We start from the raw sequence: 23,393 nt of genomic DNA on the forward strand, positions 1-23,393 counted from the left end.
AGACAAAATCGACTCCTTGGCAACTCCCAACCACCCACTTCCAAAGCACATCACCAGGGTATGCTTCCAAGGTGCCTCTGGGTGGATTTGAACTACCGACCTTTCGGTTAATAGTCAAGTACTTAGCCATTTAGGAGTTCTGGTAGCATAGTGCCTAAAGCACTTGACTGCTAACCAGAAGGCTGGCGGTTCAAATCCATCAGCCACTCCTTGCAAGGAAGTCTGGGCAATCTACTTCCGTAGAAATACTGCCTTGGAAACCCAGGGAGGGGTCGTTATGAGTCAGATCTGACTCAATGGCAGTGTGTTTTTAATCACTACAGAAGTAGACTGCCCAATCTTCCTTCCGAGGAATGGCTGGTGGGTTTGAACTACCAGCCTTCTGGTTAGCAGTCAAATGTCTTAGGTACTATGCCACCAGAGCTCCCTTTGATAATAATAAATGCAAATAAATATTTCATATTATATATAAGGCGCTCAGGTGGCACTGTGGTTAAGGCATTGGGCTGCTAACCAAAAGGCACATTGAACCCACAAGCCACTCCATGGGAGGAAGATGAGGCATTCTACTTCTGTCAAGATTTACAGGCTTGGAAACCCGATGGGGGTCGCTATGAATCAGCATCGACTCAATGGCAGTGGGCTTTTTTACATAAGTATTTTAATAAGTGATGAACAACTATATACAATAGTCAGGACTGCCTACATTACTTATGGGGTCCAATGCAAAATGAAGATGCAGGGACCCCTTGTTCAGAAAGCGGGAATTTGAATGGGGCAACCGCGGAGCATTAAGCCAACAAGGCCCTTTCTAAGAGTGGAACCCTTAGAAGGTCGAATGGCACAAGTCAAATGGCCATGAAACTGCCCTGATAACAGTAACCACCACATCTACCATTTATTCTTTCTAGAGTCCCTGGTTCTGTGCTAAGACTCTTACATGCATTATATTACTGAGGCTTCTTAATGACCCTCTTACCTACCACACTAGGAATCTCTGGGTGGTACCAATGGTTAATGCACCCAGCTGCTAACTGAAAGGTTAGAGGTTCAGGCCCACCAGATGCAGCTCGGAAGAAAGGCCTGGTGATCTATTTGTGAAAAATCAGCCATTGGAAGCCCTAAGGAGCACAGTTTTACTTCGATACACATGGGGTCACTGAGTCAGAACTGACTTGATGGGGACTGTTTATCTACTACACTAGCGGCTTTCAAACTTTGATTGCTACCCACGGTAAGGTACACACTTCACACTGTAATCCTAAATACAACACAACTACAAAAACACGAAACAACATGTCCTTTCCTATATGCAGTGATTACTACTTTCTTTTTAATTCCATTTTGCTGAGAGAATTTCATGACAACCTGATTTTTGTAAAGCACATGGGGCTTGGTTTGGTGGTGGTTAGTTACTGTCCAGTTGGTTCCAACTCACAGCAACCCCATGTGTGCAGAGTACAACTGTCCCATGGGGTTTTCAAGGCTGTGTGACCTCTTTGGCAGAAGATCACGAGGCCTGTCTTCTGAGGTGCCTCCGGGTTTGAACTGCCAGCTTTTTAGCCAGTAGTCAAGTGCTGAACCATCTTCATCACCGAGGGACTCCTGACATGCAGTTATTACTTTCTGCACTCCAGATTGTTTTCTTCCTCCTGCCCAAAGCTGATGACTTGAGTTCATTTTACCCATTGGACCTGAACGTGAACTGGCCAGGACAGAGGCCTGAGCTGTTCCTGGTGCCATGGGATCTGGGCCTGGGAATGGTGCCCCTGCAGAGAAAGTGTGAAGGAACTGAGCTTCCGTTATTTATTTGCTCCCCACAGGAATATCTTTTCCATTGATCTATTGTTCTGTCTTTATGCCAATATCACACTGCCTTGGTGATTGTAGCTTATAGTAAAAATGGAAATTAGAGTAAATCCTCTAACTTTGTTCTTATTCAAGGTTGTTTTGGTTATTCTGGGTCACTTCCATTTTCATATACATTATAATATACCAGCTTGTCGATTTCCACAAAAAAGCCTGCTAGGATTTTGATTGGGATTGCATTAGATCTATAGATCAGCTTGTGGGAAATGGACATCTTACCTGCAGTGATTCTTCCAATCCATGAACATGGTCTATCACCCTATTTAATTCTTTAATTTCACTCAGCAATGTTCTGGCGTTTTCAGCGTCTTGCACTTGTGTTAATTTTATCCCTAGGTATTTGATTTTTTAGTCTATTATAAATGGCACGTTAAATTTCATTTTTCAGTTGTTCATTACTAGTTTATAGAATTATTTTTGTGTATCGGCTTTGAATCCTTTGTCCTTGCTAAATTAATTTATTAGTGTGTGTGTCGTGTGTGTGTCGTGTGTGTTTCATTTTGATTTGTTTGATTTTTTGCAGATTTCAAAGGAATGTCTTTTAATGTTAACTTTCTTGATTGCTATTAAAATCAAGTGTAGCAGTCTTAAGATAATCTGATATTACTAAAGGGAGACACATGATGCTTAAAAATGTGAAGGCTGGAGTAGTCGGATCTTGGTTCAAATTCCAGTTGTGCCACATCTTAGCCATGTGAACGTGGCATCCTGGGTAACTTCTCTGAGCCTCCACTTTCTTTTGTCCATTGCGGATGTTAAAATCTACATCAAAATATGAGTGAAACAATGAAATGAGATAATACATGTCCCCGACTTATGACAAAGTTCCGTTCCAATGACTCCCTGGTAAGTCAATTCTGATGAAAGTCGAATACCTCATTATTATTATTATTATTTGTCATTTACATTATTAATGCCTTTAATTTTCACTATCTTTATAAATCTGATCTTTACTTTGTCTTTAGGGGTTGGAGACATTACATATGCATTTACAGATATATTTTAATACACACATACATACATAAAAAATACACAAATCATAAGAATTTAATTGTGAAGAAGAGTTGGATGATGTTGGCATTTTGTCAGTTGCAGTAATAAATCCATTTGTGGAAAGCTCTGGATCATCGGCATTACCCCTGGAACAGGGATGCGCTTCTAGGTGGAAAATTAGTGAGAACTGTCTGTATGCTTCCTTTTTTTATTTCTTCATATATTTCGTGGTAACATCTCTGGTAACTACTTCCTGAATATGCCCATTGACTTGAGGAAAGCCATTTGCGTTTGGGTCCATGTTTTCAAGGAACTGAAGCCAATGATTATGGAGCTCTGGTGACACAGTGGTTAAAGCATTCAGCAGCTAACCAAAAGTTAAATGTTCAATACCAGCCACTCTGTGGGAGAAAGGTGAGGCAGTCTGCTTCCATAAAGATTTACAGCCTTGTAAACCCCATGGGGCAGTTCTACTCTGTCCAACAGGGTCTTTATGAGTTGGAATTGACTCAACAGCAGTGGGTTTGGAAGCCACTGATTTAGTTTAGAAAACTCCACTGAATCCTTTCACTGCACAATTTTTTGACAACTTCTCTCCATCCTCTTCCTCATTCTTTCTTTCTTCTTCAGCACTTCTTTCCTCTTCAGAATTTAAGTCCTGATCTGTCAATTCCCTTTCTTTGTGATCTATGGGCTGTTCCACATTGGTGATATCAAGCTCTAAATTCAGCTTTCTTGGCACATGGATGGTTTTTCCACCAATATCTTCCATCATATCTCCTGCATGCATTTTCCCTTAACTTCCTCCCAAGAAGATGCAATGTTCCAGATACACTGACAGTCTTGTGGTTTTTTTTTTTTTTTTAATTGTGATTTGGGTGAAAATTTACAGAGCAAATTCGCTTTCCATACAGCAGTTCACATACACTTTGTCTCATGACATTGACTACAATTTACCCCAATGCAATAGCTCCCCTCCCACTTCCTCCCAATAGTTATCTCTTTCCTGTGTCCATCCCTCCATGCACTCCTGCCCCCTGAGCTGTCTCCCTGTGCATAAGCAGCCCTTCTTTCTCCCGTGATTGTTTTCTCCAAGGAGTGTATCTACCTCAGGTAAATGTTCAACTCATATGCCTGTCGTTTGTTTGGCTGGAAGCCACAGGTGTGGGTTCAATTCCAGACCTGAAGGGCAGCTAGGGGCCATATATAGTCTCAGTGGTTCCACCAGGGTCTATCAGACCAGCAAACCTGGTCCCCCCCCCTTTTTCCCCCAAAATGATTTTGAGTTTTGTTCCACATTGTTCTCCCTCTCTATCCAGGATCTCCTACATGGATTCCCCTCCGAGTGGTTGACAGTGGTAGCTGGGCACCATCTAGTTCTTCTGGTCTCACAGTCATATAAGCTGCAGATTGCATGGTGTACCAGTTGCTAGGACTAATTGTTTCCATGAATCTTTCGTTTTCTTCATTCTTCTTTGCTCTGGACGAGGAGAGACCCATTGTTGCATCTAGATGGCTGCTTGCAAGCTTTTAAGATCCCAGTCGCTACTCACCTAAGTAGGAGGTGGAACAATGTTTTGTGTGTAGTATGTTATGCCCTGCAGATACACCGACAGTCTTAAGTGCAGATTGTTGTAACTCGAATACCTTTTAAGTCAGGGACTACCTATAAAGCACTTAAGATAATGCATGACACATAGAAAGTGTCTGAATACACAATCTTCTGCCTTTATTTCCTTCACATGCCAAAGGGTGAATTAATTCAGGATGGCCTGAAACAGCTGTCCCTGTCTTTGGGAGCACATTTCAACACAAAAACTAACTTCTGACTTTGGAATAGCTACTAAGCTAAGACTTTGATCCGCTTAGTTCTGCCTCAAGTTCTGCCAGGGTAGATGGAAACTGGGCCAGGCATGAGTCCATTTCCAACATAGAATCAGCATAATTTAACCTCATCTTGAAACTTCCAGGGCCCAGTTCACAGCCAGGGGCCAGTGTGACAGCTAGCTGAGGAGCTGTCAGGGTGGCTTCTTGGTATTTTCTGGGGATCCCAGGGGTGTAGAGCAGACCCTCAACAAGTCAGGAAAGGAGACATCATCAGTCTTTCCTATCTGCTGCTTTGCTTTCTGTGGGCCCTGTGTCCGACTGGCCACATCTCTGCAGACATGCTCCATCCAAGGCCAAGCCCTGGGGATTCATGGAACTTGCTTGTTTCCAGGCCCTGCTAATTCTGTGCCTCAGCAGCTGTTCCCTGGGCCAAGCCTTGACCTCCACACCCTTAGGAAGAATGTTGAGTCTCATTTTCTAAGGGCCTGGTTGAGGGTGAACTTGGGGGGACGGGTTGCTTCCTTCCATCAACCAGAAAGCCATCCTCTTACCCCTCCTCCCAAGACTCGTAAGTTAGATGGGAGATCAAGATTAGTGATTAATGAAGCATCCAGGACCCCACTCACTCCTGCATAACTTCTACTCTTTGCTTAGGTGTTGCTGATGAGGGCAGAGTCACCCAGACCTGTGCCTGGCACAACCTACAGAACCATCCCAGGGCAGTAGGAACTCCAGAATCCCCTCTCAAGACCAGCAGTGAGCGCCCCGTGCCTGGAGGTGTTCAAACATTTTTGCTATGGATGATAGAGTAGGTTCTGCACAATGAGACAGAGGGCTCTGCTTGGCCTGTGTGATGTTTTTACTTTTATATTGAATTAAATTTGAATCATCTTTATGGATGCCATCTTAACAAAGTGATCACTTAACATTATGGTGAATGCCTCGTATAGATATCCTATCTCATCTTATTGTCTCAACCACATTTTGAGGTGGATTTTAATATCCCCACTGGGAAATGATCCAGTGTAACATCCACATGGCACTATGTGCCCAGATGGGCTGTACTGAGACAGATGCAACATCATCTACCTAGTGCTCCAGCCCAAAAGCCCAGGGTCATGCCAGGCCTCATGGGCTGTTTTAAGGATTCCACTTTTACTCAAAGAAAAATGGAGAACATGGAAATGACATATGATTGGCTTCCATTTAATGAAATTCCTTTGGCTACTGTATTGAGAAAAGACTATTGGCAGGGTGGGGGTGGGGGTGGCTATCCAGGGATGTGGGGAGACCAAGGAGTGAGTTCACTGCAATAATACATGGAAGAGATAAGATGGTAGCTTGGACCGCAATTTTGTAGCTGCAGAGATGATGAGAAGTGGTCGGATCCTGGATCTATTCTGAAGGCAGAGTGACAAGTTTTGCAGAAACATTAGATGGGGCAGTGAGAGAAAGCAAGGAGTCAAGGATGGTTCTGAGGTTTTGGGTGTGAGCCACGGAAGGGTGCCCTTGCCAGTAACTGAGATGGGACAAGGGTTTGAGGAGGGAAGGTTGGGAGCTCCTTGTTGGACACCGTAGCTGAGAGATGTCCACTGCGCATGCCACATGGGCATGAGGGTTGTAGGCAGGCCTGAGCACAGACAGGGCTACCTCAGTGACCAGCGGTAGGTCTCCCTCTGAACCCAGACCCTCCCCCCGGGATTCCTTTTGCCTCCCCCACTCCCAACTGCTTCTGCTTTCCAAAGCCATTAGCAATACTGGCAACACTTGGGTTGCTGAGTTGACACAGGGCCTGGCAAAGGGCCTTTCACCCAGGGCTGTCAGCACCCAGGTGATGTTCCTGGTTAATCCTCTATTGCTTGTGCAAGCCCTGGGGCAGCGGCTGGCTGGATGTAGAGGTGGCAGTGCCCTGCAGACTAAGGGGACTTGTCACACACCCACTGTAACCAGACCCTGCTCCCAGGAGCTGGTCACAAATGCCACCAGCTCCTCCGCCCTGAGTCGCCTCTTCATGATCCCGGGAAACCAGAGACAGGGGAGCTTTGATGGGCAGCAGCATTTGGGGGCCTTGGGAAGGGACTTCGATGCCAGCCTTGCAGGCGAGCCAGAGAGCAAGGCCTTGGGATTGTTACAGGAAAAATGTAGTGCAATCTAAACGCTCATCCAAAACGGCTGTTAAGTTAACATAAGACCACGCAGCGAAACACTAACCAGTTGCCATTCAGTTGATTCTGACTCATGGAGAGCACATGTGTGTCAGAATGCTCCACAGGGTTTTCAAAGGCTGATTTTTTTGGAAGTAGATCTCCAGGCCTTTCTTCCCACGTATCTCTGGATGGACTCGAACCTCTAACCTTCTGGTTAGCAGCTGAGCACATGTACCCGTTCGTACCAACAAAGGTTCTGAAGGGCAGGCTGGAAACTTGGCAGAAGTTTATGAGTCAGTCTTGAAGCAGGATTCCTTCTCTGGGAAACCTCAGTTTTCACTCCAACTGATTGGATGAAGTCTACCCACATCATCAAGGGGGGTAATTTCCTTTACTTAGTCAGTTGATAGTAGATGTCAAGATGTTAAACTACCTTCACAGCAACACCTAGGCTAGTGTTTGATTACATAAACCCATTGCCATTGAGTCAATCTCAAATTCACAGTGACCCTGTAGGACAGAGTAGAACTGCCCCCTTGGGCTTCCTAGGCTATACATTTTCACAGACTGCCACATCTTTCTCCCACAGACAGGCTCGTGGGTTTGAATCACTGACCTTTTGGTTACCAGCCAAGCGCTTTCACCACTAGTCAAACTGACACATAGATCTACCCATCATGGTTGATCACCCTACCACTTTTCCCCTGAAGGGAAAGAAGCCAACATTTTTTGAGAGCCTGAGATCTTTGCTAGATGCCCCTTGTAATACATGCAACAACCTGCAAAGTAAAATTGTTATGCTCACTTTACTGAGAGGAGATAGACTGAGAGGATTGTTCAAGGCCACGTGCATTCATTCTGTTGAATGCTTCAACGTGCCAGTTATTGCACGGAGCATAGGGAACGCTGGGGTGAGTGAAACAGACTTGGTCCCTGCCCTCGGGAGCATGCATTCTAGAAGCGGACACTGGCATACAACCAATAGTTATTTAATCACAAAGTGTGATAAATAATGTGAAGGGAAAATGGAAAATTTTATAAGTTTAAAACAGGGAACCTGGCCTGATCAGAGACTTCCTGTTGATGACATTTTTATGGTCCTGCCCCCAAAATCTTGGGCTAAAATCTGTGGAGAGGACTTGGGGAAGGATCAGGGATGGCTGTTAGACAATACTGACAAGTTATAGAAAAGACAGCTGCCATAGGAGGAAGGAAGTGACAAATGGCTTAGGCAATGAGACGCTGCAGTGGGAGAAGGAGGTTTCCCAAAGGAGGCAGCTCTGAAATTGGGATTTGGAAGATTTAGGAAGACAAGGCTAGGAAGGTGAGCTGGAACCAGATCATGACGGAACCAGACCATCAGGTGAAGTGCCTCCACAGGCAGTGGGGACCCGTGGAGAGGATCTGGTCTTGGTTCCTTTCTCTTCATCGCTGTCTAGTCCCCCAGGGACTCTGCCTTTCCAACCCCAGACAGTTTCCTAGAAACAGGAACGTGTCACTTGCCAGATGCATTGGGATTCTCAGGTCTAATCTGTGTTTGGAGGCAAAGCTGCACCACGAGTCTTCTCTGTCTCAAAGTGATCTCTGGATCTCCTAGACATCATCCCTCGGGTTCCTGAAATGGCCGTGCTTTCTTCAACTCTTCAGAACTGAAGTTTGGATGAGGACTTCTGAACTTTAACTCATAAGGGGTGTTCTCATAATTTTAGAGGGAAAGACATCAGTTAGAACACTTGGCTTTGACTGCCAATAACTGCCACAGCTTGTTGTGTGATCCTGAGCAAGATGTTGGGATTCCTAATTTCCATTTTCCTGTTAGAATGATGATACCCATATCCTTGAGGCTCTTTCTCGTCTGAAGGCAACAGGAAACTCTAGTTCGAAATGAGTTAAGCCAACACTTCCCAGCAGATACATGATGTAAGCCACATAGGTCATTAATATTTTTCTGGCAACTGGGGTCTTAAAATGTGAGCAGCCATCTGAGGTGCAACTATTAGCTTCTCCCCATCCGGAGCCAAGAAGAGTGAAGAAAATCAGAGATGCAAGGAAACAATTAGTCCAAAGGACTAATGGAGCACATGAACCCCAGCTTCCACGACCTTGAGACCAGAACTAGATGGTGCCCGGCCACCACTGCTGACTGCTCTGAAAGGGATCACAGTTGGAGGTCCCAGATGCAGTGGGGAAAAGAAAAGTGGAGCAAAGCTCAAAATCATAAAAAAAAGACCAGGCTTACTAGTCTCACAGAGGCTGGCGCAACCCTAAGACTGTGGCCCTTAGTTATACTTCAAGCCTGGAACTGACCTCATCCTCATGGCTCTACTTTCAGCCAAATGACAGACAGCCCTATCAGATGAACAGTAATACGAGGGAGGTACACACTCCTTAGGACAATCAACCACAGTCGATCAGAAAGGCAGCATTTGCCTTTTAAAATAAGAAATAATAAAAGAAAAATTGTCTAGTAATCATATTTAAAAAAACATGAAATTTTAATAATATATGTTATTTAATCCATTATCCAAAATATTATCATTTGTACATGTGATCAATATGCAATTATTAGTGAACCATTTTATAGTAAAACCTGTGAAAGCCAGAACCTGTGTAAGGAGGAAAACTGTCAGAGAAGGAAAACTAAAATATCTTCCACTAAAATGAGCAATAGAAAAGTGGTTGAGACTGTACCCTGTCAAAGGATAAAACAACACAGTCCCATCAACTTCCGGCTCTCACAGGTTTCACTGTACATTCCTTTCTGTACTGAGTCTTTGAAACTCAGTGCTCAGTAACCACATGTGGCTAGTGACTACCGTACTGGACAGCACAAACTTAAACAATAAAGTTATTTATTATCCCACATAAACAAGAATCCAGAGCTCCAGTGGCACAGTGCCTAAAGCATTTGACTGCTAACCTGAAGGCTGGCGGTTCAAACCCACCAGTCACTCCTCAAAAGGAAGACTGGGCAATCTACTTCCACAGTGATACTGCCTCAGAAGCCCAAGGAGGGGTATCTATGGGGGTCTCTATGGGTTGGATCCGACTCAACAGCAGTGAGTTTGGTTTGGTTTTGGTTTAGAGGTTCCAGGATTGGTTGATTCAGAGGTTTGGCAGCATCAACAAGGAGCCAAAAACTAAAAAACCTACTACCACCAAACTGAGTCTGACCCTATAGGACAGAGTAGAACTGCCCCATAGGGTTTTCAAGGCTGTAAATCTTTATGAAAGCAGACTATCTCATCTTTCTCCTGTGGAACAGCTGGTTGGCTTGTACTGCTGACCTTCTGGTTAGCAACCAAATGGTTTAACCACTATGGCATCAGGGTTCCAACAAAGGGCCAGGTTCCCACTGTCTTTTTGCTCTGCCATTGGTGGGTCAGCATTGTCCTCAGCTAGCTCTTTTCATGATCCCAAGACGGCTGCCACAGCTCCAGAAGTCACCTCCAGAGGCAACAACAAGCAGCAGCAGAAGAGATAACATTTCTCTGCATGTATCTCTTTCAAAGTAAAAGAAACTCTTTCCTGCCCACCCCTCAAACTCCCAGCAGACTTTTCCTTAGGTATCAATGCCAAATTTCATCTCATGCTCATGGCTAATCCAATCACTGACAAAGTAGACAGACCTGAAAATTTGACTCAGAGCAATCAGGATTTACCCCGGGAGCTGGGGATAGGTTATCCTTCTGTGAATCACACAGAGGACTGGACACTGGGACAGATTGAGGCTCTGTCAGGGAAGAAGGGCAGCACTGCTATTGGGCAATCAGCAACAACAGTTTCTGCATAGTACTCACTCCTCCGACCTCACCAAGCTGAACTGATGTGAAAATGATGCAGAGCCTTAAGCCACCTTCTCAAAGAGGGTTCCACGGAAGACTACTCCTGACAGATGTTCTGCAAACATGGGTCTTTTGATAGAAGAATGGCCCCTCTGGGAGAGTCACAGTACTAAAGAGCACATTAACGGCTCTGACAAGTCCTACAATAAAGAAATCTTTACTTTTATTTTCTTAAACTTACTTGACTTCAGTATTATTATTATTATTATTATTGCCATGACAAAATCTATTAATACAAGTTTTTTTTGTTTTTTTCTGTAAGAGAAATTTAATTTTAAATTGTGCTGGATAGATTAGATTTACCAATGAGGAAAGGGCATTCATTAAATTATTAATACAAGTTTTGAGAAACACATTTTTGCAGAGCCCCCACAATGGACTATTACGTTGTACTGTTATGTTGTACTCCTCCACAAGCTACATGTCCCCATGATGGTTTCTTGTGACTGGAATGAATGACATGCACCAAACACATGAGGATAATTCCTACAGACCAGGTCAAGGACCATCACTCATCTGTTAGTTTGTTGTACTGTGGTGGCTTGCATGTTGCTGTGAGGTTGGAGGCTATGCGACCAGTATTTCAAATACCAGCAGGGTCACTGTGGTGGTTAAGTTTGTGTGTCACCTTGGCTGGGCCTGGTTGAGTGGCTGGGCAGCTGAATGTAGTTATTCTCCATGGTGAGATTGGTAATTAACTCCATGGTGGAATCTATTGGAGCAGCTGAGTAGCTGCTTTGGGTATGTGGTTTGCTTCCTGTATATAAGAAGCAGCTTTGGGAATGGTCTCTGGCTTATGGCATGCTTGAATCCTGCATGTAGCCATGTCATTGTTCAGCAGCCTGGCATGCTCTGCCAACCTTGGGACTTTCAATAGACTTGAATTAATGGCCTGCCATGTGGTTTGGTAACACCGGGACTGTGCCTTTTTATTTGTCAACCTTGGGCTTGTCAGCCTCAGCAGCCAGAAGCTGTCTGAGTGAAGAAAAATCTCCAGCTTCAGTGGGCTGGGAGCAGGATGTAGAGCTGAAGCCCAAGGTTGAGGGGCTTTCACCCAGCCCCTAGAGCCTGGCACTTTTAACTTGGACTTAAAGCCTCCAAACTGTAAGAGAGTAAACTCCTGTTTCTTCAAGCCATCCCATTTATGGTATATACTTGTCAGAGCAGTACTAGGTACCCAAAAGAGTCACCCATGGTGGACAGGATTCAGTGGAGCTTCCAGACTAAAGCAGACTTGGAAGAAGGAAGGGGCTATCCACTTCTAAAAGCACTGGGCAGTGAAGACCTTATGAAGAGCAGTGAAACACTGTCTGATGTAGTACTGGAAAACTTTACGAATAGCCCTGAAACACTGTCCAATATATTGCCAGAAGATGAGCCCTTCTCAGGTTGGAAGGCACTCCAGATGACTGGAGAAGAGCTGCCTCCTCAAAGTAGAGTCAACCTTAAAGACATGGATGTTATGAGTAAAGCTTTTGGACTTCCATTTGCTCATGTGGCATGACTCCAAATGGGAAGAAACACCTGCAAACATCCATTAATAATCAGGATACAGAATGTACAAAGTATGAATCTAGGAAAACTGGATGTTATAAAAAATGAAATGGAATGCATAAAGATCGATATCCTAGGCATTAGTAAGCTGAAATGGACTGTTTTTAGGCACTCTGAATTTAGACAATCATATGATCTACTATGCCAGAATGACAAATTAAAGAGGAATGGTGTGGCATTTATCATCACAAAGAATGTTTCAAGATCTATCCTGAAGTACGATGCTGTCAGTGATAGGATAATACCCATACACCTACTAAGAAGACCAGTTAATACCAATATTATTCACATTTACGAACCAACCCCCAAAGCCAAAGATGAGGAAATTGAAGATTTTACCAACTTCTTCGGTCTGAGATTAACCTAACATGCAATCAAGATATGCCGATTATTACTGGTGACTGGAATGCAAAAGTTGGAGACAAAGAAGAATCACCAGTAGTTGGAATATATGGCCTTGGTGACAGAAATGACACTAGAGATCATATGACAGAATTTTGCAAGACCAATGACTGATTCATTGCAAATACCTTTTTTCAACAACATAAATGGTGTATATATACACGTGGAGTTCACTAGATGGAATACACAGGAATCAGATCAACTACATCTGTGGAAAGAGGTGAGGGAAAAATTCAATATCTATAGCTAAAAAAAAGGCCAGGAGCTGAATGTGGAACAAACCATCAACTGCTTATATCCAAGTTCAAGTTGAAGTTGAAGACAATTAAAACAAGTCCAAGAGAGCCAAAATATGACCTTGATTATATCCCACCTGAATTTAGAGACCATCTGAAGAACAGATTTGATGCACTGAACACCAATGACTGAAAACCAGAAGAACTGTGGGATGACATCAAGAACATCATCCGTGAAGAAAACAAAAGGTCATTGAAAAGGCAGGAAAGGGAGAAAAGACCAAATGGATGTCAGGAGAGAGTCCGAAACTTGCTCTTGAATGTACAGTGGCTAAAGCAAATGGAAGAAATGACAAGATAAAAGAGCCAAACAGAAGATTTCAAAGAGCAGCTTGAGAAGACAAAGTCAATTATTATAATGAAATGTGCAAAGACCTAGAGTTAGAAAACCAAAAAGGAAGAACATGCTTGGCATTTCTCAAGCTGAAAGAGCTGAAGAAAAAATTCAAGCCTCAAGTGCATTATTGAACGATTCTATGGGCAAAATATTAAATGATGCAGGAAACATCAAAAGAAGATGGAAAGAATACACAGAGAGCAGGGTTTCCAGTGGCTTGGGCCACAACTGTCCTTTCTCTGAGGAAGAACACAAAGAATAGTTTCTTCCTCACTGAACTCATCCAGGCCTTGCTACGGGAAAGTTTCATGTTATAAAGCTCATGTTATATGGTTATTTGCTTATTTTTATTGCCTTTTCCATGATGATCCATCTGGCGTCTTCCCTTCTGAAATGGGCAGACATCTCTGTCATGGCATATTTTTCAGACTGATGTTAAAAACACAGAATACTCTTATCTGATGTCATCAATATCAGTTGTAAGTCAGTGGAAAAGGGGAAACAATAAAAAAGATGCATATATCTTATATTTTAATTTTAATCATATATATGTATAGCCATTCAATATTTTCTTTTCATTCACTAATCTTTTAAATATTAAGTGCTTACTGAATGGAGTTTTCCTTGACATTTTTGCATTCTAATAATGCATCATCTAACATTTCCATCTTCTTTGGTTTCTTTAAAGCAGACTGAGAAGCTGAAGACACTTGTGAAGCAATCTGAGTGAAAAAATGTCTATATTTTTATAATTTTCTTTTCTAGTCTTTTATCATTATCTTCTCAAAAAAACAAACTCATTGCTATCGAGTTGAGTCTGACTCATAGCGACTCCTTGTTGCATTTCCGAGGAAGTATATCTTTATGCAAATAGATTGCCCCATCTTCCTTCCATGGAGTGGCTGGTGAGATTGAACCGCCAACCTTCTAGTTAGCTGTCAAATGTCTCAGGCACCATCAGCGCTCCTTTCATACTTAATTTGAGAGCAATGTTTTAGGGACTCTTTTTTTTTCCCCCATTGTTTTACTTATTTATTTACATTTTTATTGTGATTTGGGTGAAAGTTTACAGAGAAAATTAATTTTCTGTTCAGCAGTTTATACACATTTGTTTCATGACACTGACGGCCATCCCGATAATGTAACAGCTCTCTACCCACTTCTTCCCTGTGGTTACCTTTCCCATGTACTTCTTTCCTATTCATTCCTGTCCTCTGAGCGAGCTTCCTGTGCAAATACTGCCCTTCTGATCTCCCTTGGTTGATTGTTCTAAGGAGTGTACCTACCTGGTATAATTGTTCACCTTGTAGGCCTGTCTATTGTTTGGCTGGAAGCCATGGGAGTGAGTTCAATTCCAGGCCCAAGGGGTAACTAGGGCCATAGTCTCAGAAGTTTCACCAGTCTCTATCAGACTAATAAGCCTGATCATTTTTATGATTTTGAGTTTTGATTCATATTTTTCTCCTACTCTATCCAGGATCTCCTATTCTGTTTGCTTTCTGAGTGGTTGACAGTGGTAGCTGGGCACCATCTAGTTCTTCCGGTCTCAGAGTCATGTAGGCTGAGATTCACATGGTTCACTAGTCTCTTGGACCAATAGCTTCCATGCATCTTTGATGTTCTTCATTCTCCTTTGCTCCAGACAAGGAGAGACCATTATCGCATCATAGATGGCCGTTCACAAGCTTTTAAGAGCCCAACTGAGACCTACCCAAGTAGGATGTAGAACAATTATTTTTGTGCAGTGTGTCATGCCAATCGAGTTTGATGTGCTCTGTGACCAAGGTTCTGAGCCCATGGGCCCAGTTCTCTTTTAGGAATGTCCAAAAACATTCAGCTTGTTTTCAGAGAAATAACAACTCTCTTTCTTTGTACACTCATATTCTATTGGTTTGTATAATAAATCCACCACCTGTCTGTTAGTTTGTCCTACTGTGGTGACTTGCATGTTGCTATGATGCTGGACGTAGGGTCATCCGTGGTAGAGAGGTTTCAGCAGAGCTTCTGGACTAGACTAGGGAAAAAGGCATGACAACCTACTTCTGAAGATTAGCCAGTGAGAACCCTATGAATCACAACAGAATTCTGTGTGATACAGTGCTTGGAGCTGAGCCCCTTAGAGTAGAAGGCACCACAAGAGCTGCAACAATGGACTCAAACATGCCAACGGTCAATTGTGAAGATGGCACAGGGCCAGGCAATGTTCCATTCTGCTGCCCATGGGTGTCTATGAGTTGGAGCCAACCTCATGGCAACTACAACATATAATAGATATTAGTAAATCACATAACTTCAATAGTGGGGACAACTGAAGTAAACAGGTTTGCAAACAGGCTTAAAATAAACCTGCAACTCCACACACGGATAAAGAAGGGCATGCCAGAAGCATCACTGTGCTGAGGGTACCAGCTAGCAGGTATTACGAGGAATGAAGGAAATTGGTTAATCTGACCAGCTGGCTGATTGGAGGTCAGCAGAGAGGTTTTACAGCTCTCAATGCAGGTTGCTATTAGCATCATCCAGGATACTGTAAAACACTCCAGTGCCCAGATCAATTAAGCCGTAATGTCTGGCCAGGAAGGGGGATCTTGTAGTATACAAGTGGCTTCCAGAAACTACCCTGTGTGTGAGAGGGTGTGAAGGCAGGTCTCACTGATTAGGAGACCCCAACATTTTGGATGAAAGCTCCGAAGCCTTTCCCTGAGTCAGGTATGCATCCAAAGCAGCATCCCAGGACTCAGGAGGCTCTTATAAGCAACAGACCAAGGCAGTCAATTGGAGCTGGCCTCGTTCTCTCCCTCCAAGTTCTCTCTGTCCTCCTGGCTCCTTTCCATCTTTCCAGTTAATCCTTTCTGGGTCAGCTTTCCCAAGCAAAGACTCTGATCTGCCAAAACCTAGTCTTTATTGAGCACTTACTGTGTGCCAGGCACTGTGCTTTTGTTGTTAACTCATAGTGACTCTATAGAGCAGAGTAGAACTGCACTATAGGGTTTCCTAGGCTGCTGGTGGATCTGAACTGCTGACCTTTGGTTAGCAGTCAAGCAATTAACCACTGTGCCACCAGGGCTTCTTGGCACTCTGCTAGACATCTCCATATAGTAGTTCCCTTAATCCACAGGTCAACCAACCCTCCCCAGTATACTGCCACCTAAGACCTGGGCCATTTCTCTTACCTGAACCCTTGCTATGGCTTCTGTTAATTTTGGAATTGGTTGATTAAATTTAATCTATTCCTGATACGACACCCCAAGCCCCTTGTGGGCAGGGCCTGTGTCTATTTCATTCAGTGCTGTAACCCAGCACCTAGCACAGGGAACACATGATCTAGAGCAAATGCTCAGCAAACATTTGTCAAAACCAAAGTAACGAATGAGCAACCACAGGAAGTACATACTGTTAGCTCCATTTTATAGAACAAAATGAGGCTCAGGAGGCTTAAGTCATTTACACATATTTCAGAACTGATTTATGTCAGAGATAAGAGCTCTGGTGGCATAGTGCCTAAGGCACTTAACTGCTAACCAGAAGGCTGGCGGTTCAAACTTACCAGCCACTCCTTGGAAGGAAGGTTGGGCAATCTACTTCCGTAGTGGTACCGCCTGGAAACCCAAGGAGGGGGTTGCTATGAGTTGGATCTGACTCGAGGGCACATAACAACAACAACATGTCAGAGATAAGGTTAAAAGTAGATTGTTCTACATTAAACAGGGGGAAAGGCTACATTCAAGTTTTGTTTAATTCAGGAGTCCCACCTGGGGGACAGGATTGTGTTTACCATGGTCATGGCCCTCACCAGCCTTTTATGTGTACCCCTATGACTCCCAGTGTTTGAGCTGCTGAATCTAGACCTGAACTTGCTTGACAGCCACTGCCATTCACCACTGAGAACCTACTGCATGTTGAGTCATGAGGGAAAAGAGAAGATGAGGGTTCTCACATTCCAAGAAGAATGTTTAGTGTCACATAGGAGAAGACATTCACAGATTCATCAGTTGTTCAATGAGGTTCCTTAGGCTAGGGAACAATGCTAGATGCTGGGGTCACAGTAGGAAGAAGCTAGACACAGGTCCCTCCTCATGCAAGCTGAAATCTAGGCGAGAAGGCTTACAAGGAACAAAGGATCATAATAATGGTTTAACTGCAATTGAGAAAAGTGCCAAGAAGTTCAGAGCGACATGATAGCCTGTGGCTGATCCCAGCAGTCTGAGAAATCTTCCTGGAGGAAGTCACATTTAAGCCAAAGCTTGCAATGTCAACAGGAGTTGACCAGAGGACTAAGAAGGAGAAGAATATGCCAAGAAGAGCAGAAAACATGGTCAAAGGCCCTGAGGTGGGGAGGCCAGTGTGGCTGGGGAGCAGTTCAAGGTGATGCCCATGCAGGGCCTTATAGGCTTCTAAAGATCTTGATCTTATTCCAAGGACAGTGGGCAATACTGCAGGGTTCACATGGCCATGTGAGGGGTCAGCCCAAAGGGTATGGGAGAAGACACTTCCTTCCACAGAGGGCCCCTCTCTGCAGATGGCTGCAGTCAGGGGATGCTTCTCTCCCTCCCCACTGCATCCTCCCCAGAACTGTCTTGTGTTAGAGAAAGTCAGGCTGGAGATGACCTGGGCAGTTGGCTTTTCCTCCTTCCCAGGGTCCTGTCACTCCCAGCCTCCCCTGGGTGTCTGTGTGTCTTGCCACTTGCTTGTAAGTTTCCTAATATAGCCAGCCTGGCCATTTCCTCCCCAACTGGTGGCCAAGAGCTTCTCTCTTGTTGCAATCTCAGTCTTTGTTGGGCTTAAAGGGGCCACGTCATGCCAATTTAAGCTAAAGGTGGGTTGAGTGATTCAACTCAGAGATTAGCTATCTTTTTTCTTTTCCACCTCAAACACTGTCTTCTCTGCTCTATTCTTGCTCACTTTTCTTTTTTTCATATCTTTTTTTTCCTCTTTCTTCTGAGAAGTGAAAGGAGCACAGCTAGACATGGACGTGAGTTTGGGCTATGACACATGTATTAGCGGTGTTATCTTGGGCAAGTCCTTTGTCCTTGGTGGGCCTTAAAATACCTGCCGATTCATTTTCACAGGGCTGTGTTCAGATTGATAAGAACAGAAAGAATAATGCTTCTCTTCTAGATTGTATGCTGTTCATTCATTCATTCAACAACATTAATGAGTACCTATCTGGCACTGTTCGAGGCATTGAAGATACAATAATGAACAAAAGAGAAAGAAATTCCTGCCTTTATGGAGCTTACATTCTGGTCAGGGAGATAGTCAATAAACAAAATTAAAAGCAAAATAAATGTTAAAATGCTATGAAGAAAAATAAAGCAAGGAAAAAAACTCAGACTCACTGTCATCAAGTCGATCTGACTCATAGCAACCCCCACTGGGTTTCCAAGGAGGTAAATCTTTACCAAAGTAGATTGCCCCGTCTTCCTTCTGCAGGGTGGCTGGTGGGTTTGAACCACCAACCTTCTGGTTAGCAGTCAAATGCCTTAGGCAATACGCCACTAGAAGGGAGATAGGAAATTTCAGGCAGGGAGTTACAGCTGAAATAGGGTAGTCAGGGGAGGCTTCACTGAGGAGATGCCATGTAAAGATGTGAAGATAGCAAGGGAGCAAGCCATGCAGCTATTCGGAGGAAGAATATTCCAGGCAGAGCAAATGCAAAGGCCCTGAGGAAGGACCATGGCTGATGTGGGAGGAATCAGTAGCAAGAAGGTTTTTGTGGCTGGAGTGGAGTGAGGGGGGCAGAAGAATGGGAGGACATAAGGCCAGAGAAGTGATGGGAGCGAGATAAGATAGGCACTGGGGGCCACTAAAGGCTTCAGCTTTTCTTCTAAGAAGGGAGATCTTGGAAGGTGTTAAGCAGAGCAGTTTGACATGATCTGATTTATATTTTAACAGAAACCCAGTTCTGCTCTGCCTCGCTGTGTAACTTTAGGCCAAGTCACACAACCTCTCTGAACATCGATCTATCTATGACATGGAGATCATATTTGCATCTTCTCCATGAAATCATGCCCCGTGCTCTCTTCTTGTCTGCCTCCATCTCTCTTTGGTCCTCCTATAGCTGATATCCAAGGCTATTAATTAGTTTTTCATGGCTGGTTATTGCAACCAGAAAAGCCTTGATGTCCCTCTCATCCTGGCTACCCCTGCCTGCCATACAGAGAGGCTGAAAGTCCAAGATCTGTGTGGGCAGTAGGAGCACCAGGGACCTCCCCAACAAATTAAACCAGAATCTCCTGCAGTAGAGCCCAGAAATATATATATATATATATATATATATATATATATATATATAATGCACAGCCAAGATTAAGAACATGAACTTTGGTATCAGATGGACTTGAGTTTGGATCCTGCTTCCTTGCTCAAGTCATTTAACCTCTCAGACCACCTAGCTTCCTGGTCTATGTATGAGCATAATCATGGGACCTGCCTCAGAGGACCATGGAGAGGCTTGAGGGAGGCCTGTGCACTGTGCGTGTTCCTTAGTGGGGGCTCTTAATGCAGGAAGGGCTGGGGCAAGCAAGGTGGGACCCTCAACGGGAGTAGCTGGTGCGGCTCCAGCCCTCACTGGAGGGAGTGCAGAAGTATCTGGGGCACCATCCTTGGCCTCCAGAGTCACAGTGCCCCAATTCCTAGAACCCCAACACACCCCAGAGCATGGCCATACCTTAGAAAGCTTTACATCCAACATGTCACTGCCAGACGGGGATATCAAGGCCTTAAGAAAGAAAGGGAATTTTCCAAGGTCACACCATTAGCCAGAGTTTCTGAACAGGTTCAGCCAATCATGCTACAAATACTAATTGAGGACCTCTATGAGCCAGGCACAGTTCTAGGTAATGGTGATAGATCAGAGAGAAAAATAGAAAAGTTCCCTGCCTTCATGGAGCTCCCATTCCAGGAGGAAGAAAGCAGTATTATAATAAATAAATCATATAGTCTGTTAGAAAGCATTATGTGCTGTGGAAAAAAAGGAAAAAGTAGGTCAGGTACACCCTACCTTGCCCACCTGTGACTTTGCACGTTCCCATCACTCAGACTCCCTTGGGCTTGCCCACTTGTGTCCTTGCACACTTGCTAACCTCATGCAGCCCCAGTTCCTGACCTGCTCACATAACTTCACATACTGACATTGAGTGACACACCCTCATGCTACCTCACACATCTGTAACCTTGAACACTCATGACCTCACACACTCCCACCGTCCGAGCATTCACACCATTGCACAAACTCCTGGCTTGTTCACGAATGCCCTTGCACACTCACATGCACTCATGGAGCCTCCATGCATCCGTAACTCCACACCTCTTGGCCCCTCAGACGGCCTCCTTCCTCTCTCAGCCCTACCTCGCCTCGTTCACACCTGCCCTTGCACACCCAGGTCACTGGGTACACGCAGGGACCCCCCCGAGGGCCATCCCACTAACGCACCCTCCCTTTGCCCACAGGGACGTACCAAGGCCAATTCACCAACGGCATGCGCCACGGCTACGGCGTGCGCCAGAGCGTGCCCTACGGGATGGCCGTGGTGGTGCGCTCGCCGCTGCGCACGTCGCTCTCATCCCTGCGCAGCGAGCACAGCAACGGCACGGTGGCGCCGGACTCACCCGCCTCGCCGGCCTCGGACGGCCCGACGCTGCCCTTGCCCGTCACCCCGCGCGGCGGCTTCGCGCTCAGCCTCCTGGCCAACCCCGACGCGGTCGCCCGGGCCTCCAAGGGTGGAGGCCTCTTTCAGCGGGGTGCCTTGCTGGGCAAGCTCCGGCGCGCCGAGTCGGGCACGTCGCTGGGCAGTCAGCGCAGCCGCGTCAGCTTCCTCAAGAGCGACCTCAGCTCTGGCGCCAGCGACGCTGCCTCCACCGCCAGCCTCGGCGAGGGTGCCGAGGGCGTCGACGAGGCGGCGCCCTTCGAGGCCGACATCGACGCCACCACCACCGAGACCTACATGGGCGAGTGGAAAAATGACAAGCGCTCGGGCTTCGGCGTGAGCGAGCGCTCCAGTGGCCTCCGCTACGAGGCCGAGGGCGTCGACGAGGCGGCGCCCTTCGAGGCCGACATTGACGCCACCACCACCGAGACCTACATGGGCGAGTGGAAGAATGACAAGCGCTCGGGCTTCGGCGTGAGCGAGCGCTCCAGTGGCCTCCGCTACGAGGGCGAGTGGCTGGACAACCTGCGCCATGGCTACGGCTGCACCACGCTGCCCAGTGGCCACCGCGAGGAAGGCAAGTACCGCCACAACGTGCTGGTCAAGGGCACCAAGCGGCGCGTGCTGCCGCTCAAGAACAACAAGGTTCGCCAGAAGGTGGAGCACAGTTTGGAGGGTGCCCAGCGCGCAGCCGCAATAGCACGTCAGAAGGCGGAGATCGCAGCCTCCAGGTAGGACCCCACGTGGGGGCGGATGGGGTTCGCCCCTCTCAGGGAAGGAAGGGGTCCTGGGACAGACAACCTAGGGGGACTGTTTTTGAGCCTGTTTCTGCTTCTTTGGCGGTCAGGGATTCTCCACGACCTTTAGCAGGTTAATTGGAGGCATGTCAGGCTCTGGCGTAACCTGTTCACCCACTTTCCCATCCCTCCATCCAACCATTCACCTGCACCCATTCACGCAAACCCTCCGTTCACCTCCCTATTCCATTCACACAAGCTTCCCATCCACCCACTCGGTCATTTACGCGTCTACTCCCTTTCACCCATTCAACTTTGCATCTTTTTACTCACCCAACCATCCATCTTAATCCATCCAGACACCCATCCAGCCACTCACCATTCCCTCATCTACCAATCGCCTGCATTCACCCAACGGCTCCTGTCCTCCCATCCACACCTATCTATCCACCCATTTACCCAATCCCCTCCCATCACTCAGCTACACTTTTGTCACCTTCACCCACCCATCCGATCATCCATCACCCATCCATCCAACCACCTGTATCATCCATTCTGCTTTCATCCGACAAGCATATTCCCATCCACTTTCCCATCCACCCAGCATATTCCTGTCCATCCGTATTCACACCCTGCTATGTCTTTTCATTGTACTTCAAAGCTCTAGTGTTTTCTCCAAATATTTTTAACATCTACTACATGTGTGGTGCTCTTTTTAAAAAGATTTTATTTTGTTGTGGTTGCTGAGCACATACAGGAAAACATAAACCAGTTGAATCATTTCTGCGTGTGCAGTTCAGTGACCTTGATTATATTCTTCATGGTGTACAACCATTCTCACCCTCCTTTTCGGAGTTGTTCCTCTCGCGTTGACAGAAACTACTGCCCCTAAGGTTTCTATCTAACTTTCTTTTTTTTTTTTAAATTGTGATTTGAGTGAAAGTTTACAGAGCAAATTGGTTTTCCATTCGACAGGTCATACGCCTTTTGTTATGAGACGTTGATTGCGGTCTCCACAGTGTAACAGCACTCTTCCCACGTCCTCTCTGTGTTTACCATTTTCCTTCATCTTTCTTTCCTATCCCTTTCTGCTTTTGGACCTTTCTCCCTGGTAAAGGCTGCTCTTTGGTTTCCTATGGTTGATATTGTAAGGAGTGTGCACCTTGTGCGTACCTTCCGTTATTATCCACCTTATAGGCCTGTCTGTGGTTTGGCTGAAAGTTGAGCCGTGGGGGTGAGCTCAGTTCTAGGCTTGGAGAGTATCTAGGGACCATGGTCTTGAGGGTTGCACCAGTCAGTCTCTATCAGACCACTGAGACTGGTCTTTTTTTAAGATTTTGCATTTTGTTCCACATTTTTTTCCCACTCTATTTGGGACCTCCTATTGTGATCCCCTTTCAGAGCGATCAGCAGTGGTAGCTGGGCACCATCTACTTCTTCTCATCTCTGGGTCATGGAGGCTGGGGTTCACGTGGCCCATTAGTCCTGTGGCTAATTGTTTCCTTGTGTCTTTGATTTTCTTCAGGCTTCTTTGCTCTGGAAGGGAGAGGCCAACAGTTGTACCTTAGATGGCCGTACCTAATCTTTCGAGTTACTATTGTCTCTTTGATCCCATATGTTGTTGTTGTTGTTATTTGCCATGGAGTCGGCCCCGACTCATAGTGACCCCTCCTTGGGTTTCCGAGGCAGTATCACTACGGAAGTAGGATTGCCCAACCTTCCTTCCGAGGAGTGGCT

The 23,393-nt window shown here is 45.5% G+C and overlaps 1 protein-coding gene across 1 annotated transcript in view; it reads left to right on the top strand.

Moving 5' to 3' along the window:
* Positions 1-23,393, top strand: part of JPH2 (junctophilin 2) — a 105,174-nt gene that overhangs the window by 7,337 nt on the left and 74,444 nt on the right. Inside the window, exons 2-3 of the mRNA XM_007938414.2 lie at positions 20,723-21,150; positions 21,289-21,650. Of these exons, the coding sequence (XP_007936605.1) occupies positions 20,723-21,150; positions 21,289-21,650 (790 nt within the window). The remainder of the gene's footprint in view (positions 1-20,722; positions 21,151-21,288; positions 21,651-23,393) is intronic.

This window comes from Orycteropus afer, unplaced genomic scaffold, assembly GCF_000298275.1.
Source record: "Orycteropus afer afer isolate SDZICR_OR568_19922 unplaced genomic scaffold, OryAfe1.0 scaffold00049, whole genome shotgun sequence".
NCBI lineage: Eukaryota > Metazoa > Chordata > Mammalia > Tubulidentata > Orycteropodidae > Orycteropus > Orycteropus afer.